Here is a 27,769-nt window from a genome sequence, read left to right as displayed (position 1 = left end):
TTCTAGTTTATTGACTGCTGTCAAGTTTTATTATGCCTCAAATAATTAAATACTGCAACAGTGACATTAAAAATACAGGCCAATTTACCAAAATAATTGTATTCTGCAGATTATGTACATATTATACATTTTACAGTATCATGTAAACTTTTATTTATACATAAGGTAACTCTGATGTGTGGTAACTGGAAACCCAAAGTACTTGCTGACAAAAATATTCCTATGAAACATAAGCACTGTGTCTGAGATATTCAGGAATATTACCGGGAATGGAAACCAACTGTAAAACATAACGTAATTGAGTTAGTAGAAAAATGAATTAAATTACATTCATAACAGAAGTTAAACTGAAACGGTTGCTAAGCGTTGTTGTTTAAAAAGGGAAAAATCCCAAACTTTCTCCTTTTATATATTAACACACACTTCCTAAGGGGAGCTACTGCGTGCCTCATTTCCAGCAATGGGGCATGGCCTAGGAAATCCTGATTCCCACTCTCCTTAAAACATATATTAAATAACTACAGTCTGTACCAATACAAATATTGTATATATTCATGCACTGTGATTATGTTCATAGTAGCTCACACCAAGGCACCGTTTTTGTGTCATTCCCCACCCCTTTTCTGTTACATGCAGTGCTAGAGATGCTGCCGTTCAAAAAACTTCTGTGGGATTTGTCTCTCATCTGATTTTTCACACCGGAGGACACAGAAATTCTTCTGGCTTAGACTTAAAAATAATTAAGTAAAAGAAGGTAAAGGCTTCAGTCCAACATCTGGTGGTGAATCACACCAACTCATTTTGAATGCCTTAACCCTCTCTCCAGTCTCCAGAAAGCATGACATGAAGGTGATCTAAGTACAGTTGGTAGGTCACATTTTTAATATATTAGCTAGGATGACAGAACTGTTCCTTCTGTAAATCTTAATTCATGTGACAGCTGTAGTGTTCTGATTTGTCATGAAGGATCATCAAGTCTAAATCGGTTCCTAGCTGGCATCTCAGCATAGCACCATTTACGTTATCTGCTATGTAGTGCATGTAATTGAAGTACCTAGGCATGCTCATTAAAATAAATGCATAATTTAGCTGTATATAAACAGCTGCCAAAATGAACAGCTGTTAACCTGGCTGTATTTTGAAGGCTTGTAAAACTTGCATATTTTATAACTGTCCCGCATCTGTAAGAGGTTTGGTCCCACAAACAGCTGGGTATGTGCTCATCTCCAAGGATTTGAAGAATCCCATGAGGTTGTAATGAATGAAACTACCTGTGGGCCTTCAGGAGCACTGCAGGTTGTGCCTCGGACAGGTAGCTGGCCAGCCATTAGTCACGAGTGGTGTCAAGGAAGACAGAGCTGGATTGACTAATGCTGACTGGGTTTAGGCACTAGATGTATTCCTTCAGATGTTGAGCATATCTGGAATTAGACCAAGTGTTCGTCAGGCTTGGATAAAGTGGAAATGTATCACGGATTGGCCTCTTAAAACATGCCCTGAAGGATGAAAAATGAAACCTGCATGATGTCTGCTTATGTACATCTTTAATAGAAAAGAAATCCTAATCTAGAGTATCAAAATACTGTATTCATATAAACGTATGAGAGCATCTAATAGAAAAGTAACAAGAGTAAAACACAAAGTTCTCTTGGGATTTAAATATCCCAAAAAGGTTTTTCTTAAACTCAGGAATGTGTGTGCTACCAAAAAGTGAGGACTACATCTCCCCTCGTCTCCGTGTTTTTGCTGCAGCAGCTCCACGTTCCTCCTCTTCCTCTTCTTCCTCCTCATAATTTTCCTCATGAACTTCCTTCTGAGGGTTGTTCTCATCTTGCATTTCTTGCTCTTGATCTGTTTCTCCATTATTCTTTTCATCTCCCTGATTTATGACAAGAAAAATAATCAGATTCCACAAAAGTGGCAGTTTTTTCATAGTTTATTCTGGGGCAATGAGAGGAGGTTAAGGAGAAAAAAAAAGGAAATGAATTGGTTAGAGTTGCTGCTGCTGCTTTCCAGGTATAGGAAAAGCTTTCCATAGGTGTCCAAGCACCAACAGTGGATGTGGAGGTGGAAGGATGAGCAAAAGGAAATTCAGATAGAGTGTGAAAGTTTAAGATCTATAGCCTGAAGAAAGTTAAAACCATGATTATGCAATGTCACTGTGACACGATCACAGCTGTGTTAAGTGTTTAATCCTGTCATGTCACCCACTGAGTTTAAGGGTTTACACAGCACTTACGTTTTCATCATTTTCACCATATGGCTCCTCAGCATTGCGCTCCAGTTCTCGTTTCTTCTCCTCAGTCAAATCTTCCTGAATCTGCAGAGCACAGAAACGTTCTGTACATTTTAGTCTTTTATTTTTTATTTATTTTTAAAGAAGCCTATGGCATAAGTGTGCACATCTATTCCTAGTTAGAGCATCTTACCTCATTTCTGATTACCCATTCAGTTGCTGCTTTACAATTAATGCTTCCAGTAAGGACGCTGGTTCTAGTCCTTTAGGAAAGGTGCATCAAATTATTTCCTGTAGCCAAAGTAATTGCTAAGCGCCAGCCATTCCCAGTTCCTAATGACTGGTTTGATTTAAGTACTGTATTTTGAACTGTTGAATTCTAAGTGCATAGCAGCTAATCCCCATTAGTGAATAATGAATAGCCGTTTATATTGCTTTTTGTAAATCATTATGTATGAAGTAGAAAATAGCAATTGATTGGGTAAGTACTGAAGAACTGCAGAGCACAATGCAGGGTAGTGTATGTTAATGTGAATGCCATTCAACATATGAAGGAAAAGCTCCCTTTTCTCTCCTTCTATTTCTCCAGTTCAAAGCAATGTACCAACAGCTTCCTACCTATTTGACTCCAGAGCAGCAGGGACTAACTTGCAGTACTTAGAAGGAGCACAGATAAATCAAAGTCGGTCTTAAACAGTAAATAATTGACCAAGAAAGCAGTTTGCCCAGAACAACAATGTGTGATTAGAGGTGCAAAGTTAATGAGGTTTGCGGTGACCTTCAAAGGGTTTTAGGTTTGCAGGATTTTATCCTTGCATTGTGAATGGCTTAATCTTTTCAATTATTTCACAATTAATATTGTGTTTCAGGGAAGGCTAACAAATCACAGCACATAAGCAGGAATGACACTAAATGTGTCTGTGTCCATCAATGCACAGCAGAGTAATGGCAAACACTAGCAAGGTTTCATAAAGTCAGAAACTACTGTTGGCAACGTGCTTTGGGTTCACTTTGCAGTTATAAAAGATACCAGCCTTGAAAGTTAATGAACATTTGCTATGCTATCTGGTCCACATATGCCTTACATCTGTTTTCTTACCTCTTCCTCGCCCTCTTCCTGATATTGCTCATCCACATTATCTTCCTGCTGGTCAGGATTTCCTGCCATCTGCAGAAAGATTATGTGAAAATTCAGTTTTTGTGCACGTAGCCATTAATTTTAGAAGACAAAGGGTTAAAGATTCTCATTCTGGAACTAAAAACTTTATGTAAAGGCAAATAAAAATATAATAGGATAAGAAGTTACAGAGCGTTCATTAGCATTAATGATAGCCTGGCTGTAAGATTTAGACTTGCTCTAAATTAAAAGATAGACAGTAGAATGATTATAATAAAAATCACTTCATAAAATTAAGCAATACTTTCCATACTAATTGGGAATGAAACAGTCACACCAATACAGACTGATGTCGTAAAAATACAGATTATCTCTAACTAGAGGAGCTTATAGTGAGAACATAACTGAAAGGCGCAGCATTCACTGGAATGGCCACAGAGGTACAGGATGTCAGTTCTTACAGCTGATTGAGTGCTGATGGCATGGAGACAGCACAGCAAGGAAAAACAGAATAAAAGCATGGAGACTACATGAACAGGGACTCCAGCAGCAGTGGTTTGTGTGAAGGTCATTACAGAGGCCCCTAAGAATAAGGCTATGGAACCTTTCTGGGCAAAGCTAGTCATGAAAGACCTACTGATGTATCACCAGGAGTAATTTCATACTTTCACCTATGCATGGTTTACAATAGATCTTTACATTTGGAATTTAAGTGTTCTCTCATCAAACGCTACTATGGTGCTTTTACAGAGGACCCATAGGTGCTTCCTTTCCCTTTACTGACCACTAGGTGCTCTTCCACTCCGGGATGCCCTTGTTTCTCACTGTTCTGCTTGTGCTTCTCATTTTCATCTGGTAAATTTTCTTCTCTCTCTTGTTCAGCCTCCTCAAATTCATCTTCTCCCTGATTATTAGGGTCATCAGCAGGGTTCACATCTTCCATGGCTTCCTTCTGTATTTTTCAGATATGAAAATTAAATACATATTCATTTAATCTCACAGTCAAATTCCATTTCACTTGAAAGCTACCTTAGCACAAGGTATGTTAGAGCCACGTAGGCTGCTGGACTCATCTGTTTACTGAATATCTGAAAACTGACAGTGCCTTGAGGAAGACCAGGTTAAAAAAATAACTAAGAACTTAATATACACAGTTTAAAAGAGATCTCTTGGTATCAGTCTGTTTTATAACATTGACCTCATCTTTATTTAGTCTTCACCATACTTTGCCGTTCAAAAATGAACATTTTCTTTGTGCTTTTCATTCAGTCTTTCCAGTATCTTTATAGCCAACAACACAAAGGTCCTTTAGAAATATTTACTATACCACATTTGCTGATGGGGTGAGGAGGAAAGATGACACGTTTTATTTTCCACAATACCATGTATAAAAATTGAACTTGGGGAAGGCACGATACTGATTCTGCTGCATCTAAATCTCTGTGCAACCCATACTGGGACTGCTGGCAGTGCTGAAGTTATGTTCTCCTTTCAAGAACTCACACTTTGTGGTACTGACAGGATTTTGATCTAGTGACCACTGATTCCTGTGGAAAGGTTCCAGCTGGTTTCAGTGGTTATTAAGTTGGCTCTCCTCCTCTTATCTAATAGGAATCAATTTATCCAAAATCCTTTATTGTACCTAACGTGCGGATCAAAAGAATTTACAAAAGTAACTGGCTTCCAACAAGAAAGCTCTCTTTCATTTCCTCCCAAATTAGACACAGCAACCTTAAATAGATCACGGATGTAGTTTCAAACTGTCAGACTCGTCTTCCCAGCAGACCTCTGCTTCACCTTATTTCTGTAATGTGTAATTATGTTAGATGAGACTTCTGGGTTTTCATTTCAGTAGCAATTGCAATCCATAGCATCTTAATTCATACTCACTGCTTCATCAGCCTGCTGATTTTCTCCTTGATGTTCTGGTTCGTGCTGTTCATTTGCGTTGTTTTGATCCTCATCCTCACCTTCATCCCGGTGCTGGTTGTCATGTTCATAAGCTGACAAATTTTTGATATTATTGTACTACTGCAGTTTCTAGGTAGCCCTTTTAAGTGTCATATAGTAGCTTCCATATGTGCTCTTAGCAGTAGGCAGCTTCTCCCTGAAGAGCTTACCAAACAGGTAATGCCAACAGAGCTGTTTTACTTATAGAAGGAAACTAACACTAAAAGATCATTAAATTTGAAGACATCAAAGAAAATCATAAGGCAAAGCCATAAATGTAACAGAGACTTAAAGTCCAGTTCAAGGAGCTTAATCAAAAGGACACCTTTCAGAAATATGGATATGATCTTTATAGTGAAACCCGTATTTCAGTCAGTTCTGACAGTGTTACTTGAGCTTGGGGTTTTAAACTGCTTCTTTTTTCTTTGTTTATACTTCATTTGAATCTGAACTGAATGTAAAATAACATGAAAACCTTATGGAAGGGAGTTCAGAGGGAACCTTACCTCCTTCTTCTTCCTGAATACCTTGCTCTTCTTCCCCTTGTACAATATCATGGTCCATGTTATCATAACGAGCCTGCTGACTGAGAAAAGTAAATGCAAATTCATTACTTCAGCTTCAAAAAGCATTTTAGCTTCAAGAAACAAACCACCATACTGCACCTCTGTCTCTCCTAACTCCTGCCAGAACATTTGACACTCTAGCTTTATATTAGCTGCTACTTTTTAGAATCACCTTTCCTGAAAGACAATGCCCATTATAAGATGAGCACTCCCTATACTAACCTGTGTGCTCTCATTTCTCCAGATTTCAGAGGCTTTCATGGTAAAAGGGGAACCCAACCAACCCCCACTCTGAATAACAGCCATTATATTTATCCATAGAAAGGGGGATATAAAGCTAACTTCATTTAATTTCTGGACAGCCCAGACTTGTATTAGATTTGCCTCTTTTCAGTGATGGTGTGAGGGATGTCATAATGCCCAGAGCACATACCATGCAATGCCCAGTCCATTACAAACATACATAAAAGATTTTAACCTCAGTCGGTTCTTATAGAATTTTTCTCCTTGCTCTGCCTCTCTCTGTAGCTGAAGCTCTTTTTCTTGAAGCTGTTGCTGCCGTAATAGCTGCGTTTGAAGTCTTTGCTGGTGCAGCGATTCCTGATGTTCCCTGAGCTGATTGGCTTCCTCTGCTCTTTGGGCTGCAAGCTGTTGCTGCTCCAGCTGCTGTTCGTAGGCTGGTTTATATCTTTTTGTGACAGCTTTTGTTGGTGTTACCTGCCAAAGAAATGTTTTAGTCACAGGTTAAAATCCCATTATTCAGTGATCAGAAGCAGATGTGAAGAAACTTCTGACACCAAAAATAAGTGGGAAAATTATACAGATCCTATATGCAACGGAGAAAATTGTAACAAAGTTATTTCATTATTTGTTGTCTTTGTTTAAATTCAAAGCAATTTTTTTTAACAAACTTTGAGAGTTTTAGGGGTGTTTGTGGAGAACATGGTGAAGAAGATAAGAAACTGCAGGAAATTTTTCCTACTCATTAATATAAAAGGAATCAGTAAAATCTGTATTCCATTAGAGATCTGATCTAGAACATAAATCCAGCACTCAGTGGTTTTATATAGAGCTGCACAGAACAAGACTTGCCACTGCTCCACACTGATTTCCCCTGATTTAATTGTGTTCACCTTGCAGTTTGAATTCCCTCTTAAATGGCAGTGAACACTGAGTTGGAAATGCTCTTATAGAAGGAAGGTATATCTGAAAAGGAAAGGCTGTAATTTGCTAAGATTGATCAAATTAATATGGCAGAACACCTCCTCATCAAAGTGCTGATCACAATTCCCTTCCAGCTCAGGCTATTCTACAATTCACGCTCATAAACTGTCTACTTTCCATTACCTACCACAGGCTTCAAATTTAAAAGAGAACACAGGATTCATCATGATTTTCTTCCACCTGTTGCTCTTTATCAGCAGAATTAATGTTAATTAAGCTGCATTTGGCAAGCACAGCAGTAAGCATGTGCTGATCCTAAGCGTGTAAGTGCTTTGAATCCCAAATTTTCTATAAATGCTACACTAAATTTACCTGGGAACAGGCAAGTGAAGTACCAGGGCCAGAAAAGATGAGCAATGCCTCCATTTAAACAGTGAATTAATCAACCAGTAGGTAAGAAAAGCGCTCCATACCTCTGATGGAAGACTTTCACCCAGTATGTTGGTTTCTTCTTCTTTCTGTTCCTGTTTCTTCCACTCATGCTCTTCTGGTGCTTGGTCCTGTTCCTCTTCTAAGTGCTGAGGCTGACCTGCCTGCTCCATTTCTTCTTCTTCAAGTTCTTTTTTGCGTTCCTCTTCAGCCTGATCAACACGTTGATCGTCATCCTCTCCAGCTTCTTGTTGCTCCTGAATATTTAGTTCTTTGGCATGCTGGCCCTCGTTAGCCCTTCTTTGTAGATGAAAAGACTCAGCTCTGTCATCTCTCTCCTGGGTATTTATTTCTTCTCTCTCTTTTGGCTTCTCACTCTGGAAAACATTATACAAGTACAAGATATTAGGGATTTCATCTTTTCAGGAGAGCTAAGCACCAGATACAGATACCTGTATTTCCACCTGCAGTAGTGAAACTGTAGTCAGGAGAGCCAACTGGCTGCCTTAGCACATGCTGCCCTTCCTGCCAGAAGGTATCAGTACCTGATTCTTGGCTCTGCATACCTAAGCAAGTTGTTACACAATACAACAGCATCATCAAGTAGTCCTGTATGCATGTTTCCAATGGAAGTTAAGCACATAGCTAGTATTTTACTGAACAGAAACCATTTCCTACAGCTCATATAGGAAGTCTGCGCTTTATACCTCTTCATGCTCTCCAGCTCTGTGGTGTTGTGGGAGGTCACTGTGAGGAGATGGCGCCTGCACCTCTGGTTCTTTGTTTGGTTCCGACTTCTCAGATTGGCGGAAACTTGGTATTTTGTTCAGTGTGTCCTTCAGCTGTTTGTATTCCTCCACCTGGGACTGAAGTCAACACATTAATTACACCATGTCCAAATCAACTTCTTAATAAAACGTAGCGATGCCAGAGTGAGCTTGCTGGCAAGACATATGCTAGAAAGACTCAATATTCACATCACAGCAACTACTAGCAAGTAGCAGGGATGAGACCTTTTAAGAATGGTCATTTCCATGCGCTAAACAGCATTGATTCATCATAATCTTTTCAGCCAAAGTGCACGTGCATGAGAAGATTGTTGGAAAAATCCCCATAGGACAAAGGTGAAGATTTGTTTTTTTCATGCCAAGCAGGAGAACTGTCACAAGGAGATGATGCATTTTCCTTGGCAGATTAAAGCAAAGGGAAACAGAGCACCCCAGCTTCTTTACTGGTAGAAAGCAGCACAGTTCTTTTAGTACATATACACATCATGAAAATGCCAAATCCTCAACATTTAGACAGGTGTTACAAAAGACAACAGACAAGATACAGAACTGAGGCAAGGAGAAGTTACAGAACACCTTCTGTGAAAGGAAAAAGGAAAAAAAAAAGACCAAATATAAATTTCTTAACTCTTCCTAAACTGTAACAGTCGGATGTATTCTGATTTGCAGTTTAATGCTGCATAAGACCAGAATATTTTTCTCAAGCCTTGAAAACCAGCATGAGAAGTAAGGACTGGTCACTGCCTATATGACAGGCATAGAAGAGAGCTCGTCACAAAGTAAAATTTATTGAGAAATGCAAGATTTATAAGTGCTGACCAACTCTTATGTGAGAGGTAGTGCCCCACAGCAGGGTCCCTCTGTCACTCCAGTGGAGGTGGTGGGAGCATTTATTACTCTGAAGTCAGAGTTGTGCTTCGTAAGTCATTTAAAAACTCAACTTAAAATCTGGTTACGTTGTATGTCATTCAGTGTGTTATGTGGTATCATAGCAATCAATAGTACAGCAGACAGGCACGATGCATCGATGAACAATGCATAATACTCATACAAAACAATATCCACAGTGCTACAGATTGACATGATGCATTGCATTACAGCTCCGAAGCTAGGCGCACCTCGAAGCATCCTCAACAGACTAAGGCAGCCGTTACAACAGAGGGGCCTAAAAGCAAAGCAGAGCAGAACGCAAAGTAATTACTTTCATCATTCCAGAGGGATACTTCTCTGTCCTGATTAACTGTTGGAGAGTCCAATGTGAAATTTTAGAGGAAAACAGAGTATTTACTCAACATAAGACAGATACATAGGTCTTTGATTTTTATTTTTTCCCCCTATTCGCTGACCACGCAGAGAGACCAATGTGCTGGGGTATTTAAACTGTGCATGTCTCGATCAGACTTCAAGTACTCCATCTCACCATACAAATCATTGTAAGCTGAACATTGTGATTCAGGGCCACAGCCTGAAAGGTATTAAGGCTGGCAGAAAGACAGGATTTATAAAAATGTATAAAGAGTCTCTCTGGCTGTTTGAGCTATGGAAAAGGACAGAGATTACAATGCCTTGAAGATTCAGGTCACAAATACATTAGCGCTGTATTGACTACTGATGTTTAATGTCTAGAATACACCTAGAAATAGCAGGGTAATGTACAGAGCAGTATTTCTAAGAGATAATCCCTTGTGCACTTTCTGCAGCTGATTTGTAGGAGAAACTGTGAGTGTGCTGAATACCTTCTGTTCTGAAAGGCTGCAGGAGATCCTCCGCTTAAATGAGGTTCTCCAAATGATCAATGACACATTCTGCTTACAGACAGAAAGGCTTTGTGTGACACAAAACTAAATCCGAAACCAGGAGAAGTAAAAGGAGCCTCCCTTTGGCTTTGGTAGACCTTGGCTCTGGCTCTGCCCTGGGTGAGTTTCAGTTATTACAAATACATACCAAGTAACTAACAAGGACAGTGGAAACAGAGCTTACAGTCAGCTTCCAGCATGCTTAATGCTGGAAATTAAGAATCTTCATACAGTCTATGAGAGACTTTCCTGGTCTCTCCCTGTCTTTAAAATATCTGCCTGCAATGCACAAAAAAAAAAGAGAACCCCAAAAAAACCAAAACCCTTTTAATGCAAAGATTTTGTGGACCTTGAAAACCATTTAGATGAAGAAAGTTAAGTCAGGAATAAAAGTAACTTCCCACTGCCTCGTTACCTTCCCTCTCATCTTGCATCAGTCTTCCTTTCTCCAACATTACTCCCAATTTCCAGTTCTCTGTGACTTACACATGCTGTACAGCTGACTGAATTTGCCATAGCCTAGCAAAGTTTGGGCTACATGGGTGGTTCATTTGAAGCCAAGATTTAAGACAATGCTGCAGATTTTAAAATAAAAAGGAAACTAATTTGAATTTCAAATGGAGCTTGTATATCTACATACATATATACCAAATCTTTCTTGCACTGATGTACAAAGCCTTACTCGTATACAAAAAGAAACTTGATTAGACATCAGCACCAAGGTCTGTAAAAGTGATACATGTGAAATCAGAGAGAGAAAGATGTTAAACTAATAGAAGTTCTATCAGAGACAGAAAGAAAGGAATTCTACAGCTCCCGTAAGTGCAGAGATTCTCTTCTTCCCAATAACACATGCACTCTTGGGCCTACAAATACAGCTTTGTATTTCCTGAGAGCCCTGTAAGTTGTTGCAGCTTCTTTAAAGCAACCCTTAAACTCATGCATTTCTCTGCAGTGTGCAGTGTTGTGCTAATTGCAGATTCCCCATGCGAAAGGCTACATGCATAACAGTTACAGTCAGCTGAACTAGGAGAAACTAGCTGTAAGGAAGGTTAAAGCTAATACAAGCTGCTTTCCTTTCTGACCTGTGCAGCAGCTAGTGCACTCTTGTGGTCTTCCAATGTCACTACAAGCTGGTTGTGCTGGGAGAGTAAGTTCTTATGCTGTTGCTATACACACAAAAAAAAGAAGAGCATGACATGTTTTACAAAGTTTATTCTAAAGATAAGTCGAGTAGCCTAGGGGGTTCTGAACTACGGAGATCATTTGATGCACTGCAAAGTGCAACATTCTTTATGGCAAACACACAATCTGCTACTTACAAAGTCAAATTTCCAATTCTAATTTCTACACAAAACCCTTCTCTTCCAATTTAATCTCTTCTTAAATATATATATATACACACACACACACACACACACACATAAATATATATTTAAAATGATTATGTTCTGTAAGTTCAGGTGACAAAAACCAAGAAATGCAGTTCAACCATATTCCTCTCCCTTTTGCCACATTGGAGAAACGACAAGTCTCTGTCACAGCCCATTTGTTGCATGTTAAATCTTGGGATTTTTGTTCTATTTCCTAACTAACTGTTCTGGTAGCCCTCCTTCAAAACAAACCTACCTTTACATCTTGTAACTGGGTATGAACATCTTGGTGAGCTTTTCTCAACTGTCTGTTCTCCTCCCGTAAATTATACAGGGATTCTATTTAAAAGAAACAACAGAGGTTAAACCCGGTCAGGTTTATAATACTAAAGAACCACAGCAGGAACGACCTAAGAGTCTACACAATTCCAATACTAAATCTGGATCAGCAAAATGGTAGGATTTGCTTTCCTTACATGTCTCGCTTATCCTATAAAGAATCTTACATTTTCAAGCAAAAAATAACTGTAATATTTGGTTAAATTTTATTACAGTGCACCCAGCCTGCAACTGGAACTATGCATTACCACTCATTCCAGGGACTGCAGATGGCAAAATTCATTATGGTAATGTGAATCTTTAAAATGCAGAGAGGAAGCCACCCTCCCCTCTTCCCTCTTCCCCCACACTGCATCTGGTGAGTAAGAGTTTTCTTCCAAAGGACTAAGCTATTATTTTGGAAGAGGTGCCCAGATGGCCAGCATATTTAAGGAGCTTTATGTTCTGGGACCAGGGAGAGGGGCATCTCTTCCCACTTCTTACATTATATTGATGTGGAATATTGCAAGCAGACACAAGCAAGCTCTGCCCACACTCCAAGCTGTTAGGCTGCAATCCAGCCCAGCCCCAGAGCTCGCTGTGTGACTTCACTGGTGCCAAGGCAGAACTAATACACACAGCCCTCGCCTGTGAAATACTGTGCAGACAAAACTGCAGAGAGCTCCAAAACAAATTCGTGTGTTAGCGACACATGGGAGAAAGTGGCCATGATGGGGAGCCCCTCATCCTTCTGTTTTATGCAATTGTATAATGAGGATTGGAGAGTTCTGCAAACTTCAAGACATCTTTCTAAGAGGAAACTGGTCACTAAATATAAATAAATGCCTCATCTTCTACGCATGCAGGTGCAACATGTTTCAGACATGCTGAGAAATACAAAGAAAAGCAGATCTGTGAGAAATGAGGTATGAGAAGGCTCTGCATAAAAAGGCATAATTAGATATCAGATAGAAGTGACAAAAATTATTAACTTCCTTTTGTAAAGAAGCGATTTCTGAAAGAGGCCACAGAAAATCATAATGAAAATAATAAGTCTGACACAGCTTACACCTCCTAATTAGTGAGAACAGACATTGTGCCTCTCTAGCTCACATCACACAAAACAGACAGACACACACTTAAAATACGGACAGCCAGCATATACCCTTCAGCTTAGAGATCTCCTGCTCTTTTTCCTGCTGCAGTTCTAAGTATCTCTGCTTGTGATCACTGAATGTCCTGCTGAACTCTTCCCCTTGTTTTCGGTGATCCTCCTCAAGGTTAGCGTGCTGTTTCTTTAGTTCTTCGTGTTGACTCTGCAAATACCAAGTTGGACACTGGAACAGCTCTGCATTAGCATATCTGGCTAATATTGACTTTGGCAGTTTATTGAATAAGTCTAAATGAATACGAAGCATTCATAACAGGAAGTTTATTACTCAAAGCATGCAGCCTGCGGATCCTCTCAAATACAAAATGATCTCTGTGAAGAGCAGTCTCCTTTTCTAGGGCTATGTCACCTCACCCAGAAGTTGCACTGTCCCATGGGGAGCAGCTGAATGTGACTAAAATTCCTTAGATGCCAAACTATGTAAAGTCTGATAAGTTGCTGCTCCACACAAGTAATCGCATTCGGTAAGATTACATTACCCAGTGGAAAACCTGATTACTAAACACCATGGTAAATCAGCTTTCAACAGCAGTCATACAAGGAAAGCACCATCAGTGTGCTGACATTTTGGAATGAGATGACTGATGCCATATACCCTTCAAGCTGCAGAATACCAGTGTCTTATGAAACTGGATAGCTCAGTTACCTACCTTCAACATCTGGTGCTGGACACTCAGTGCACTGTATCGGCTATTTGAATCTTGCTGTAAAACAAACAAAACCAAACAAGCACACATTAGTATTAATCTGAACAACACTGTTATTCACCTAGCCTCAAATACATGCAGTTATCTAGGAGTCATAAACCAAAGGGCATAACATCATCAAGAAACAAATTAAGCTTGCTTTGAAACATAACAAGTGTGTATATACATACATGCACATATATATATATAATATATTATATTATAGTATAATATATATATTAGTACTTACTGCAGCAACTATGCATTTTAATGTACCCACTTTCAGCCTGAAGCCTCCACAAAATACCGGCTCTACAGGTCTTTGGGCCTTGCCAAAGACAACTCTCCTTCTGGGTTTGGTATCTAAAACACTTTATCATTTGGGTTTTTTAACGATTTCATTATTATTATTATTATTTATATGTGGTTTCCTGTTCAAAGACCATGTGTTAGAAAGCTGTCCTTGTTCTTTTCCCTGTGAACCAAGAAATGGAAAGGTTTCTAACACCTTCTTATTCCCCTGTCCCTTTAAAACTACTAACAGTGTTTGAACAACTATAATATAAACAGGAGAATATCTTTTAAAGTAATTTCCTGGAAAGGTATTATTACAGCTTATTAGTTGTATCTCTTACTGCAACTCACATAATTAAGAACAGCAGAGGAGAAATGCTGTGAGAGCTCCTTCAATGAGCACTTGTAAGACCTCTTTCTTTGAACAGCTGTAATTGCAGAGCGCAGCCTTTATCTTGTAGCCCACATAGCATCAAATATGACTGAAATCTCAAAAGCTGGTACTAGGACTGATAACTTACCCTTCCTTTATTTAGAGTTTCCTGTGCTTCCAGTTTATAAACAAGAAAATCTGTAACATAAAAGGAAAAATTCTCATTAAGAACAAAACCCAAAACTCTAGAATCTGTACTTAAATATACAATGCAGTTGCAATACTCAAAAGATCTTCAGAAACAGAGGAACTTAACAGAACGTTCCAGTGTTGAAAAGGTATTTTCATTCATTCAATCAAAAATAAAAACATATTTAAAGTATTTGTATGAGGTATAGGAGTGAGAAGTTCAAAGCCACGGACACAAATCTGTTATACAGCTTCTCTCAATAGCTTCACTCAAAAGGAAAAGGACAAACACATTGTGTGTGATTCTGTGATTTTTCTATTACAATACAGATGTGTGCTTTAAAAAGCGAGAAAGTCAAGACTAAGCTGAAGTATAGCAAAACAAAACACAAAAAAGGGCCTTTTGCTTCAGTTTGGGATATAACAATGACAAATTGCCTTTGTGCATCACGAGGCAGCTGTCCAGCAGATGGCACCAGGCAGCCATCAGGAACCCCATGCACACTACGTCATTTTTGGAACCTTTGCTACAGCAGTTATTTAATTCATTGGCTGAGTCATCAGTTTGAAGAATAATGGAGACTCGCGTAGTTTGCCATGTTGTGGTGATCCGCAACGAGTACTAAAAACACAATCCACAGATCCGCCAAGGTGGCCCCACTGATTTATTATATCAGGAATTCATTTGAAATACAACAAAACGCATCTGAAATTACTTTTCTCTTAAATACCCAACCAATCACAGAAAGAGAAGGGAAAATAACGTTTTACCTTCTTTTGCTTTCTTATGTTCAAGCCTTTCCTTTTGCAGTGATTTTTCTAATCTGGATCTGTGCTCATATACAACTAAGGAGAGAAAATTTGTATACAGTTCAGTTCATGAGTGATAGATGCAATGAAAATAAAGAAAAGAAATCCAACCCCACCCAGAATACTGCAAAGCATCAGCACAGAACGTGCCCAGAAAATGCAAGCAGAATGAGGTCACAGGGTTAAGGACTGCTGACATTATTTGAGCTCATTTTTCTGTATCTGATATTGAACATGACATTTGGATCATCTCCACTGTATATCCATAGAATGCAGTAACTATATGGTATTTGTTTATGAGGAGTCAGCTATGGTTGTTCTACAGAAAACCTACCCAATCCGTTTTCCTCCTAGGGTACATACGTACAAATTTTCTCATTCTTTCCTTCTCTTCTGCCTTGTTTGTAAAGAGATGAGGACATAAGCAGGACAGCCCTACCCCCAGCACTGCCACAGGAGACCCTGCAGCATACAAAATGCAACAGGAGAGAAGCAAGACAGATGCACAGAGCAGGATGGCTCTGAAAGGTGCAGCAGCACATTAGATTTGCTGTTTAGTCTAAGATATGGAAAACCCAACATCAATCCCTAAGTTCCTCTGCAAGCTTGGACAACTTGGTTTTCTTTTTAATTGTAAAGCTTGTATAGCAGTAGATTTGCACCACATGGCAGCCACTCTGGGTCACATCTCAGTACCAACAGACCAATGGTGCCATCCCTTGAGAGCTGACACAAGCAGACCCCTACCAAGGAGTGCATACCTGGAGCTTGCAGAATGTCCTTGCCACTGTCCCCAGCAATTTGTGAACCTCAAAGACCATCTAAGGCAATGGCTTGCTTATGATATTCCAGACGGGGGTTTCAGTTTATGAATTTATCCAACTGGTTAATTTAACAAACACAGATATATCTAATTTGCATTCCTCAAAGGAGCTAAACAAATTAATGGAACCTGTGATTTTTCCTTTGAAACTAGGAAACACATTTGCTGAGAAGTAGACCATTGGTGAGTGTAAGCCTTCAACAGGAAGCCTCAAACAGGGATTTTTATCTTGGCAGCCACAGAAAACCCCTCTTGCACCTTAGAAAGCATTTGTATTCCAGCAAGATGCATTCTGCAGGCTCACTGTCTCCTGGCTTATCTCAAAGTGTTTACATTTTGGCTTAGGTGACAAGGATTGATTAGCAATCCAGCTTCTATCTCTGTTTTGCTATTCATCATCCAAAGCCAAGGGCATCAGTCAAGATGAAAGAATGTATCGACATCCTCTGCAACAAAACAAGCATTTCATGAATATTCACAAAGTGACCAGCAAGTAAGTTTCCAGAAAAGAAGAATAAACATGGCACCATGACAGTAATGGTTCTATCTGAGCAGTGAAGACGGTGAATGCTGAACTGCATTGCAAAAGGAGCAGTGGTTGTAGCATAGCAACTCAGGAGAGAAATGAAAATCCATCATGGTTTCCCCTCCCACGCAATCAGGACTGGAAATAGGCTTCTTGGCAATTAGACCAAACCACTAACGGATTTGGAGGTAACATTTCTCATTGCACTGCTCCGTCTGCAAGCGGATCTCCTTCAACTCCTCCCTGTGTTTTAGCAAGTGTGGGGACAAGCCCTGCACAATAAAGCCATAATGATAAGGGCAGGAAGAAAGGAGAAAAGGAACGCCACATCTCAGCTTTTAGGAACCACATTACTTTATACCTTTCACATCCAATTTTGGCTCTGCTAAGCTCTGGCTGCCTTGCCTTCACACAGCACTTCAGAGCAGTGCTATTAACGTCCCTCTGGGTGGCACATCCCTCTGCCACTTCTGTGCTGAAGCCTTTGAAAGACTGGAACAAAGCTCACCGTGTCCTAAAATAGCCTTTTAGATGGCCAAAAAGCAAGTGAGGAAAGGGCTGAGGGGAAGTTCCTCTCCTCCATCCCCTCCTACTTAATTTGCTCATTTAAACACACTCAGCAATACTTCTCTCTTCCATAGCAAGGTGATGTAGCCTCAGAGAGCAAAGCCCAGCGACAGAACCAGTGAGATCAGAGCTAATTAAGGCATCTTCTGTGTTCAATAATGAAATGTTCAGCAGTTCCTGAATTAAGATTTAAGACTTCTCTATCACCTTCTTTTCTGCGAAAGGGGAGGAAGCTCACATCACCACGACCGCTGCTGAACGTTAATTGCAACACAGGAGTGGAGAGCTCTGATGAAAGCAAGGTTATTTAATATTCATGGTTGGTCCACTCTGGTTCACAGTCAAACTATTAAGAAAAATAAGCTGTTATTGGATGCATAAAAAGTATTTCCTGTTTGTCATTGTCAGCAGTTTTTCAGCTACGTTACTTTGGTATTTGTACTGACAGAAGCACAACCTGAGAGCATCTAAAACACCCCAACTCCCATCACCTTACACACCGAGAATACGCTGGGATTTAAACAAACACAATTCAACAAGTCTTATTAATTGCAGCATTATCATCTCTTCTGTACTTCTGCAGTCTTTCTCTGAGCTGAGAGTAATGTCATCTTTGGTTTTAAACCAGCAGATTTCAGTAGTCTTGGCAACATCCAATGGTATTTTGTGTCAGACTGTGGTGGAGTTGAACGGAACCAGCAGAGTGTGCCCTACCACGCTGGCACCTTTCTAGTAATGCTATGAAGGTCTGTACAACACAGACATTCATTATAAAAACACTGTTACATCTCCAATTCTCACCCCTGCAAAGAGAACTATTTGAAATGTGAACCCAGGCAAATAACTTTTCTGCTCAGAGAAAACCCATTTCGATTAGACGAGCGAGAGCCCCTTCAATCCATGCAGATTTTCTAGTCCAATGATAATCATTACAATTTTAATCTCAGAAGAGATTTCTTGACTCATCTGATGCTAATGTTTCACGCTGGGAGAACACATGATTAATACAGTTCTGTGTGCCATGAAGGCAGCGAATCTGGATTCAGATAGCGAGATCTCATATGCCACCAGCAACCATCTGACCAGGAACACTGTCTTACAGCATAGGGAGCTCTTGGATGAGCTCTCTACCACTGCCCTGCCCCTACTGCAAGTGCTGAAGTAGAGCCACAGTAGGCTTCCCTACCAGTAAAACTGTATTTTATACCAAAACCAGACAGCTACAATATACCGAACAAAATATTGAAGCTATTTCATATTTTATGTCCTGTATGTTTTCGACTTTTAATTTACAAAGAACTGAAACAGAAGCCAAGATAATGTGGAGCTGATCATGCGTGAAGAACAAGCATTCTTCTGGCTTAATTACCCAATAGTTTTGTACACAGGCAGGGATGGACTGCTCTCATTTTGTTCATTGCAAACCACAGCCAGTACTGTCTGCAGTATCCCATTTATGTCCCCTCTAAAACAAACTCCTACACTTGGCAGTTTTCACAGGTGAAGAACAATCAGATAACAGCTTTGTCAAATTACAACCAGTTCCCACAAAGGAGCAGAATTTCTCTTGGCAACTAAACCGTGTGTTGGTAATTGTACTCAAAAATAACCACTGCCTTGACCTAATTCTCCAGTCATTTGTGTTGTGCGTGGCATTAATGATTCTAAGAAAGCGCTTTGTACTTAACAGTGGGATCTCCTGCTTCCAGCTCTGCAAAATCCAACTCAGTCCCTGCTGTGTTGCCGGACAAGAACCATCACTGATGGTCCCTCTGCAACCTGCCCTACATCAGGGGGTTTTACCAACCTCTGTACCATTGAGTGTGGAAACAGACTGGAGAAGATATCAGAACCAATCGCGATCGAAGTTCAAAAACGCTCTGGAATGTGTGCAGGCTTCAGATAAGGACATGAAACTTCTACATGCTTATCAAACCTTCAGCTTTGCATCCTCAAATAGAAAAGAGGAAAACCCAAAGCACAACATGCACGAGTGCCGCAGATCTGAAAGGTTTTGCTTGCATGCAGTTGTGAAATGGGGCAGTGCTGGGGAATTTGGCACACTAATAGAGTTCAGCCCAGAAAGACACGCTTCTAGTTCTAAGAAATAGTTTTGGCCTCCGTTCAATTATCAGGATGATGTGAAAATTAATTCCCAAACTGAAGTAAACATCTAAATTAACAGAATCCTATTTCAACCTGCCTCGTGGACTCTCTTAGAAGTAAGAAGTTTCCTCGAGGAAACAAAAAGGTTTAAAAACAAATCCCAAGCAAAACTGAGCAAAGAGGTGGGACGAGGGAAGGTATTTATCACGTTGGAGCAGCAACCTTTTATTTTTAGCAGCAGCTATTCCAGTTTGAGAAGGATTATTAAACATGATTGAATGTTTAATCCCTAGCTGCTAGGCTCCAGACATGACTTTTACTTGGAAAAATGATCATATTTTCCATCCCAGAGGAGATTTCCTGTACACTCCAAAGATTTCTTCCAGCCTCTGGTGCCACACATGGCTGTGATACACTCGGTCAGATTAAGATCTCACCTCCCACATGGCATTTCATGTACTCCTGTCACTGCTGAAGTGGTTTTGTTAGTTTTCTTGTTTTGAAGTGATGAATGCACATAGTTCACACAAAACCTATTTGGTGAATTTAGATTCACATTTTTAACTGTATTTTTAGGATTGCATTTGTAAGACATCCTTCTGCCAGACACAGTTACTTGGCTGTTCAATTCCTCTGCTCCTAGTGGTGCTCAAGTTATCCTTTAAACTACACGGGATGATTAGCAGATGCCCTTGTAGAATAATTCCCAGAATCATTTTGTTTCCTTTCTCATTTCTTCCTTCCATTATCCTGCCATTTCTGTCATAACACAGGAGATCACTTTGTAGAAAACACAAAAACACGCAGAAGAGCTCCAGAGACAACAGCTTCCTCCTTCACATCACCTCTGACTGTCTGGCTCTGCTCATCCATCTCTCAGCTCCAGGAAACAACAGCCTGTTCTTGCTCTCAAAAATTGTCTTGGACTCCTTTCAACTTTATGAAGAACTCCAGTGATTCTAATGTCAGTAAAATCCTATGTATGTGTATTTTCCATGTACATTTTTTTTTCATATATATACATATATACAAAAATTAGCAAAAACTTATACTGAAATGGTGTTGATTACCCACACACCGCAACGGTCTGTCCCAACTGACACCTACATCTGCTGGCTTATCATAACGGAATGTGGCAGAAAGTGACACAGCAGCTATAATTATCACCTTGCAAAACTGCTCAACCACTTCCCCCAATTTGTTCTGCTATAATGTAGGGGATAGGAATCAGCTTCAGGTGTATGGTCTGAAGAACTGCATACAGAAATGAATTGTTTGAGTTAGTGGTTTGTGATTTGTTTGTTAGACAGAAGCTTGCACCCAAACAGACTGCATTCCCCCAGCACTGACCTCAGCCTCCAACATGATATGAAAGTCATGCGTTTAACTCATTATTAAAGCAAACAAGAAACCCACCAACATGAGTTACCCAATATAAAGTGAAAATATTCTGCCTTAATCACTCTGTATATTCTTTTCTTCCCCCAGTAATTTCAATTATTTAAGCTTTCATTACAATTGGACCTCAGAACAGGACCTGATATTATTTCTGTGCAAGGATCCTATTGCAAAATTATTGAACTATACTAACCACAAATAGCTGGAGATATCCTCACAGCCATATAAGAGATGCTACAATGAATACTCCAACCTCAGAGGGGATGGAAACTGTCACGGAGTCGCTCCACCTAGATACATTGGCTGAGTATCCTGTATCCTGCTCAGCCAAAACAACCAGCCCGATGAGACAATGTGTCTGGCACGTTATATTTAAGACCTAATCTTACAATTGTAACTGAACCTGGAGAGTGTGTAACCTCAGACATGAACTGTAAAAAAAATGTTGTCAATATAATTGCAAAGGCTTTTCCACCCTCTTCCACTCTTCCTACACCGTGTGCTTAGCACAGCAAGCCATCACCTGAACTATGTAGCTGATGCATTCTGCACATGCATGTGCCTCTGATGAAGTACCAGCAGGTCACCTCCCAAAAGGGGCCTCAGTTCAGGCTGAAAGGCCCAAGAGGCACCAAGGAACTCTACTGGCTTTTCAGCTGGAGCTTTGTAGAACTGGATCAGATGGCTTTGTGGAAAGCCACACGTTGTCTGCAACTGTGCCAACTCTGACCTCTTGAGTTCAGCAGCTGGGTTGCTGCCCAAGATTACAGTACAGTCCCAGACTGCAGAGATCGCCTGAAGGCAGCAGATACATCAAGGCTCTAACAGAAAGATCAGGAAAATGAAGGTAGTAAAAGACACTAGATGTAGGCTGTCATTAGGATTAGGGATTAAGACAGATTAAACAGATTAAAGCAGTACACAAGGAATTACCTAATGCCCAGAGGATGGGAAGACAGAAGTTGTGAGAGCTAAAAACCCATTTGTAGATGCATTAATCTCAAAGCAGTCCAAGATACGATCAGGTTTGTCTACAGCTGTCAGCACATATCTGTTTCAGCAATGAAGTCCGTTCCTATACAGTCAGCAGCTTAAGACTTAGTTTGATGGCATCTTTGCAGGAGGCAAACAGCATCAAGTTTATTTTTTTTTATCATTTTAAGAAATATTAAATAAGATTGTCTCCGTGTTTCAATCACATTAATGCTCAGAGAATGAGATTTAAAATAATCAGCTTAACAGGAAGATCAGCTTCTCAGCAGAACACCTTATAGATAACAATGGCTTTGGGTTTTCTTAGCAGCCAAGAGATTTTGTTTCATCTCAAAATGTAGCCTCTGGTTAATTCCCATTGTGAAGCAGCCCTACTTTCTCCTGCCTATCAGAACTTTGTTAGGAGGTAAAAATGCCAAAATTTGACATTCTCTTCCACAGGGTCCTGGTGGACGAGAAGCTGGACACGAGCAGTGTGTGCTTGCAGCCCAAAAGGCCAACTGTGATCTGGGATGCATTAAAAAAGGGTGGCCAACTGGGAGAAGGAGGTGATTTTCCCCCTCTACTCAGCTCTTGTGAGGCCTTATCTGCAGTACCGTGTCCAGGCTTGGGGCCCCCAGTACAGGAAGGACGTGGAGCTCTTACAGTGGGTCCAGGCATTCAAGGCCAGGCTGGATGTGGCTCTGGGCAGCCTGGTCTGGTGGTTGGTGACCCTGCACATAGCAGGGGGTTGGAACTAGATGATCTTTGAGGTCCTTTTCAACCCAGGCCATTCTATGATTCTATGATGATTCTATGTGGCCTGAAAGCCATGCTCTTGACTAGAAAACCTGCTACAATGTGAACTGTCTGAAGGGCATGCCTGAGATCCAGCCTCTAACCAGTTAACCTTCCCATGCTGCCTATGTCAGCCACTGTTCCCATCACAGCCTGCCCTTATTTCGTGAGCAAAAATGCTTCTCAGCTGAGTAGCACAAGCTGCAAACACCTGAAAGAGCAGAACTCCCTACAACAACAGCCATATGCACCGCTCCTCAGACCATTGCACACGCTAAATGATTTTGACATCCCTTCCAGCATCGCTTTTCAGCTATCTGTACTTCTGCACATTTAGGTCTTGTCTTTTCTCCCCTGTTTGTACAGAAGATTCAGCCTGCTTCACACATCACATTTATGAAGCAATGCCGTGCAAAGCATAAAAATCCAAGACTGGCTTTTCAAGGAAAATCAGAAAACGTTGCACAAAATTCACCCAGAAGCCCCAACAGTGTTTATCTGTGTGCAGTCAGGAGAGCAGCCCTTCTACAGGCTGATCAGCCCCAGCTAAACCCAACCAAACACAGAGGATGGACATTATTTCACTGCCATCCCAGCATCTCAGCCCAGCAGCCCTTCCAGGAGCACTGCCAGCCCAGCATCCTCAAAAGAACAACTCCGTAAAGTTGCCTTTTTTCCCCCTTTTTAAGTAAATAAAAGCCTACTGATGAAATGTTTGCTCAGGAAGTACATGTCCATGGTTGAGTTCTTTTCTCTGCTGGTAATGAGCTTTAAAGTCTTATTCAATCAACCAGAAAAGAGCAGAAAGAACTGAGGAATCAACCAGTGTGAATACACCCACTCTTTCCCTCCTGGCAATGCAATGTAAGTGAACCAGCCCTTCCAGCTCCTTCCCATTTAAAGGATTTTGGTGCACAATTCAAGACTCAACATTATCTTAGAGAAAACAATTACGTCACATGGAAGAGATAAGCTGCGCTGCTTCAGTAATAACACAATATTCATGAAAGAATAAATCCAAAAAAATCTCTTTTGTGTCACAAAGGATGGCAAAAAGATGTAGCTTTGGTACTTGTAGGGCTGGTTTTGTTTGGTGATAGAACATTGTTGATTTAAAATCTGGGCTATTTAAAGGTTCAAAGTGCAGTCAGATGCTGCACCTGCAAACACAAGGTTTTCTGTTAGCACACTGTGTTGTTTATACATCCCTGTTTAGAACAAATCCCCTCATCTTGCTCCATATGAAAGAGGTTAACAAAGCAGGAAGCGTTCAGAAATAGCTCTAGGTTTTGTGTATCAACAGTTAGTAAGGAGTTGGTGAATCTTAAGGTCAACTGGGCACAGCCCCCTGAGCCCTCTGTGCTCCCACCACTAACAAACTCCTGCAGCAAAAACACTGATGATAAAACAGAATTCCATTCCAAAGAGCATCACACAAAATCTACAGGGATTCCTCCATGAGCTTGTTGGGACAGCTGACGGTACGTTTCCAAAGGGGAACACATGAACTAACAATCTGCATTCAACCTATGCTCCTCTTTGGCATTGCCACAGCAACAGAGGAAGCTGGCTTGTTGAATTTTAACCTGAGAACAAGATGTTCCTGTTTCCCCTTCAAATACAGTTGGCAAATATACAGAATAGCAAAAGTAGCCTTTAAGCCCTCAGCCACACACCCACCTCCCAGCCAAACATGTGCACCACGCTGGCAACTAAAATGAAAAGTTTTAACTATTTTCTGTTAGAATTGAAAAACAAAGTAACGGAGGCCTTGAGTCACAATGAAACACATCCAAGTTACAAAGTAATGTAGGATTATTCTATTAGACTCTTCTATCTCTGTATAAAACCTACATGCTTCTAGGCATGCTCCCACACAGACAAGTCTGGTGGAAGATCACCCTGAAGTTAAGTAGCATCACAGTTGTTAGAGCAGTTCATTCATCTGCTTTACACCATTTTAAGGGAGAAAACACATTCCTAAAGCTTTCTGAAAGTTGGCTCCGGACTGTATGTGTTGGGCTGATAACCTCGCACTTCACAGTTAGACAAGTGCTGAGGTCCTGCACCCCCAAGAGTGCTGATGCTTCACATATGTGTTTGCTTCTTTGCATCTGATTCCTGCATGTCAGAGATCAGCAGCTTTTCATCAAGTACACAAAGCATACATCTGGTGCATCCTTAAACCAAGCTACGTAAGAACTTGCATTTATGTGACAGCTTTAAGCCAAGAAACTCAAGGCTGTTTCATTACCAATACAGTTTATTTGAATTTTACACTCCAACTTCTTCTTTTCAGGGAGTGATTTATTACAACATCCCTCACTCTGTTGGAGTCATTTCCACGTTACCTGTCCTCCTGGAACTAGAACTTTGTGCTTCTGCAGCCAGAACAAGTACAGCTGGGACAGCACAGAGGCATGGAAGTCCTAGAAGCGGGGTGTTCTGTATTGCTGAGCAGCAGCATAGCTGCCTGTTACCCTCATACCAACAGCTTCAGTGTGCTGTGCATGCCTTTGGGATTGACAGGCACCCTACGCAATGCATGGGAGCGAGGGATGCTTGGATGCTTTCCTATACCTACTGTAGGGAACCTGCTGTAGCAGGAGGACTGGACTCACGATCCCCAGAGGGGATCTGTATCCAACCCTTAGGATTCTGTATCAGAGCCATCTGACCCTGCTGGAGCTGGGGGGTCTCACACAGCAGGGCAGCCCTACAGCTGGCAGGGAGAGGAGGGATGGAAGCCTCTCAGGAGCAAAACTTTGCAAGCAGTGGGAAGCCAGGCTCCTACGGAGAAGGGAGATGCGTGCAAACCTCGGCTGTAGGCGGGCAGCAGTACCTTGTAGCTGGGCCGAGAGGGACTCCTGGTGCTGCTGGTACTTGAGCGCCGTGGCCTCAGCCTTCCGCAGCTGGCTCTGCAGCTCGTAGTACAGCATCGCCCCGTAGATGAAGCCGAACACCACAGTCAGCAGCACGAGGGTCTGGAAAATCCGCTTCTGCTTTCGGGAGCACATCCCGTTGCCCATGTCCCCGGAGGGGTCCCGGCTCTCCCGCCCCTCACGGCTCAGCAGCGGGAGGCGGCGGGCGGCGGCGATGAGGCGGAGACATCGGCGGCCCAGGATCCGCACCGGGGGTGAGAACGAGGCGGGGTGCGGCCGGCCGAGCACCTCAGCCCCGGGGCACCGCCGCGACGCCCCGGGCGGCCTCGTGCAGCCTGCGGGCCCCGCACCTCCAGGCGGAGCCGGCCCGCATGCTGCGCCGCCCGGCCGGCGGGAGGGGGCGGCCCCCGGCGCTGTGGCTGCGGGGCGAGGGGCGGCTCCCTGCTCTCCTCGGGCGGCTCCTCCGGCCCGACCCGGTTCGGCCGCCACCTGAACAAAGGAAACTTCCCCGGCCCCGCACTTACGTGTCACCGCCGCTTCACCGCAGCTCCCCGCCGCGGGATCCCCGAAGGAAGTCCCGCTCCGGGCGCGGCCTCATTGGGCCCGACCGCGGGGCTCTCCCCTCCCTTCGGAGAGGCAGAGCCGGAGCGCATTGGGTGCACGCTGTGTCCGTCCGGCCCCGCCGGGCGCTCCGCTTCCCTCAGCCCGCCCCTCCCCTCACGGAGCAGCGCCTGGGAGGGGGCAGCGCCTCACGGAGCTGTGGAAGAGGATGAAAGAGCCCGACTGTCCGCCCTGCTGTGAGCTGGATGCACCCAACAGCTCGGGCCTTCAGCACCTCCGGGGGTGGAGGTGTGCTGCCCTCTCTAGTCTTGGCTTTTGCCTTGTCCAAGAATCGAGCTCAGACCACTGCTGAGTGCTTGTGTTGTTGTGTTACATTGTGTTGTTGTGTTACATTGTGTCGTTGTGTTACATTGTGTCGTTGTGTTACATTGTGTTGTGTTGCGTGTTGTGTTGTGTGTTGTGTTGTGTTATGTTGTGTTATGTTGTGTGTTGTGTTGTGTTATGTTGTGTTGTGTGTTGTGTTGTGTGTTATGTTGTGTTATGTTGTGTGTTGTGTTATGTTGTGTTGTGTTGTGTGTTATGTTGTGTTATGTTGTGTGTTGTGTTATGTTGTGTTGTGTGTTGTGTTGTTGTGTTGTTGTGTTACATTGTGTTATGTTGTGTTGTGTTGTTGTGTTACATTGTGTTGTTGTGTTATGTTGTTACGTTGTGTTACATTGCGTTATGTTGTTACGTTGCGTTACGTTGTTACGTTGTGTTACGTTGTGTTACGTTGTGTGTTGTGTTGCGTGTTGTGTTGTGTTGTGTTATGGTGTGTTATGGTGTGTTATGGTGTGTTATGGTGTGTTATGGTGTGTTGTGTTACATTGTGTTACATTGTGTTACGTTGTGTGTTGTGTTGTGTGTTGTGTTGTGTGTTATGTTGTGTTATGTTGTGTGTTGTGTGTTGTGTTGTGTTGTGTTGTGTTGTGTGGTGCAACGTTCCCCAGTGCCACTTCATGAGTAAAAAAGGTGAGACAGGCCTCATGGCATCTATCCTTAACCAGCGTGATTACAGAGCTGGCAATACTAGAGTTCTCTCCGCTGTTGTGTTTATTACACATTAAAAAGAAACACCCTGCTCACCTCAGGCTACGCTGGTAGTAATATTAAGGAAATCAAAGACGTGCTCCAAAGTTGTGTTTCTAAGCATATTCAACTCATTGATTCGTGTTTTTCACACAGGGATAATTCTGGCCTTAAAAGAAAGCAACATGAAAGCGGTTTAAAATTTGTTATTCAAATATCCTGCATGGACCAATAATTAATAGCAGTCGGAATGTATTTCACGTTCTTATTTGTTGCCTTTTAATGTAATAGAGTACCTCACTTTCCTAATAACAAGGTGGAGCATTGAAGCATTGAAACTTGTGAGTTGGGCAATTGGGTGGTCATTGTAAATGCTTTGAAATAGTGATACCTACAAAAATAATAATAATCATTTTCTTTTCCCCTGCCTTTAGGAAGCTTCTTGAAAGCCTTCAAGTTATATGTTGAAACTTTGGTTCGAAACTGACCCATTTACACTAAATATCAATTACTTCCCCAAATTAGCCTCAGTGGGCTTCATGGTATCACCCAGAATGCAGTTCCCCTTCCTCTCCCAGGGTCCTTCAGTCTCATCCTGCACGCTGCTGTTTTGCCAAGTCATTGGGATGGGATATGTTCATTGAATTTCTCAACTTCTTGGGTGTTCAGCTGTTGCTCACAGTACCTCCTATAGAATCAGCCTACACCTTTAGTTTTGATGGCTTTGTGCTGAGGAACAATTAATTGGCTGTCCAGCAACTGCATCTGCATGCAGTAGTCACTTCTGGTTATCATTATGCTTTATACC

The 27,769-nt window shown here is 41.7% G+C and overlaps 1 protein-coding gene across 7 annotated transcripts; it reads right to left on the bottom strand.

Moving 5' to 3' along the window:
• GOLIM4 (golgi integral membrane protein 4) lies at positions 1-25,888 on the bottom strand. Of its 7 annotated transcripts, none has more exons than XM_015872015.1 (17): positions 25,293-25,888; positions 15,222-15,296; positions 14,410-14,459; positions 13,559-13,612; positions 12,903-13,053; positions 11,676-11,758; positions 11,132-11,215; positions 9,452-9,490; positions 8,170-8,328; positions 7,507-7,839; positions 6,303-6,586; positions 5,810-5,889; positions 5,244-5,356; positions 4,138-4,305; positions 3,336-3,404; positions 2,240-2,320; positions 1-1,879 (listed from the first exon to the last, which is right to left on the bottom strand). In XM_015872015.1, the coding sequence occupies exons 1-17, from the start codon at positions 25,477-25,479 to the stop codon at positions 1,718-1,720; spliced, it is 2,172 nt and encodes a 723-aa protein (XP_015727501.1). In that variant the 5' UTR covers positions 25,480-25,888; the 3' UTR covers positions 1-1,717. The 7 variants fall into 7 exon arrangements, with proteins under 7 accessions (XP_015727501.1, XP_015727503.1, XP_015727502.1 ...); XM_015872017.1 differs by having other exon boundaries at positions 6,348-6,586; XM_015872016.1 differs by lacking the exon at positions 9,452-9,490.
• Positions 25,889-27,769: the final 1,881 nt, after the last annotated feature.

Source organism: Coturnix japonica, chromosome 9, assembly GCF_001577835.2.
Source record: "Coturnix japonica isolate 7356 chromosome 9, Coturnix japonica 2.1, whole genome shotgun sequence".
NCBI lineage: Eukaryota > Metazoa > Chordata > Aves > Galliformes > Phasianidae > Coturnix > Coturnix japonica.
Note: the sequence above shows the minus strand (reverse complement) of the source record. Positions and strands in the feature narration are given on the sequence as shown.

What these genes read in the sequence shown, in the direction of transcription:
- GOLIM4 (XM_015872015.1), bottom strand. Translation starts at nt 25,479, where the DNA reads ATGGGCAACGGGATGTGCTCCCGAAAGCAGAAGCGGATTTTCCAGACC. An exon ending in CCCAGTTACAAGATGTAAAG is followed by an intron (nt 11,216 to 11,675) that starts GTAGGTTTGTTT and finishes TTGTGTGTATAG; the next exon opens with CAACAGCATAAGAACTTACT. An exon ending in ATGGTGAAAATGATGAAAAC is followed by an intron (nt 1,880 to 2,239) that starts GTAAGTGCTGTG and finishes GTCATAAATCAG; the next exon opens with GGAGATGAAAAGAATAATGG.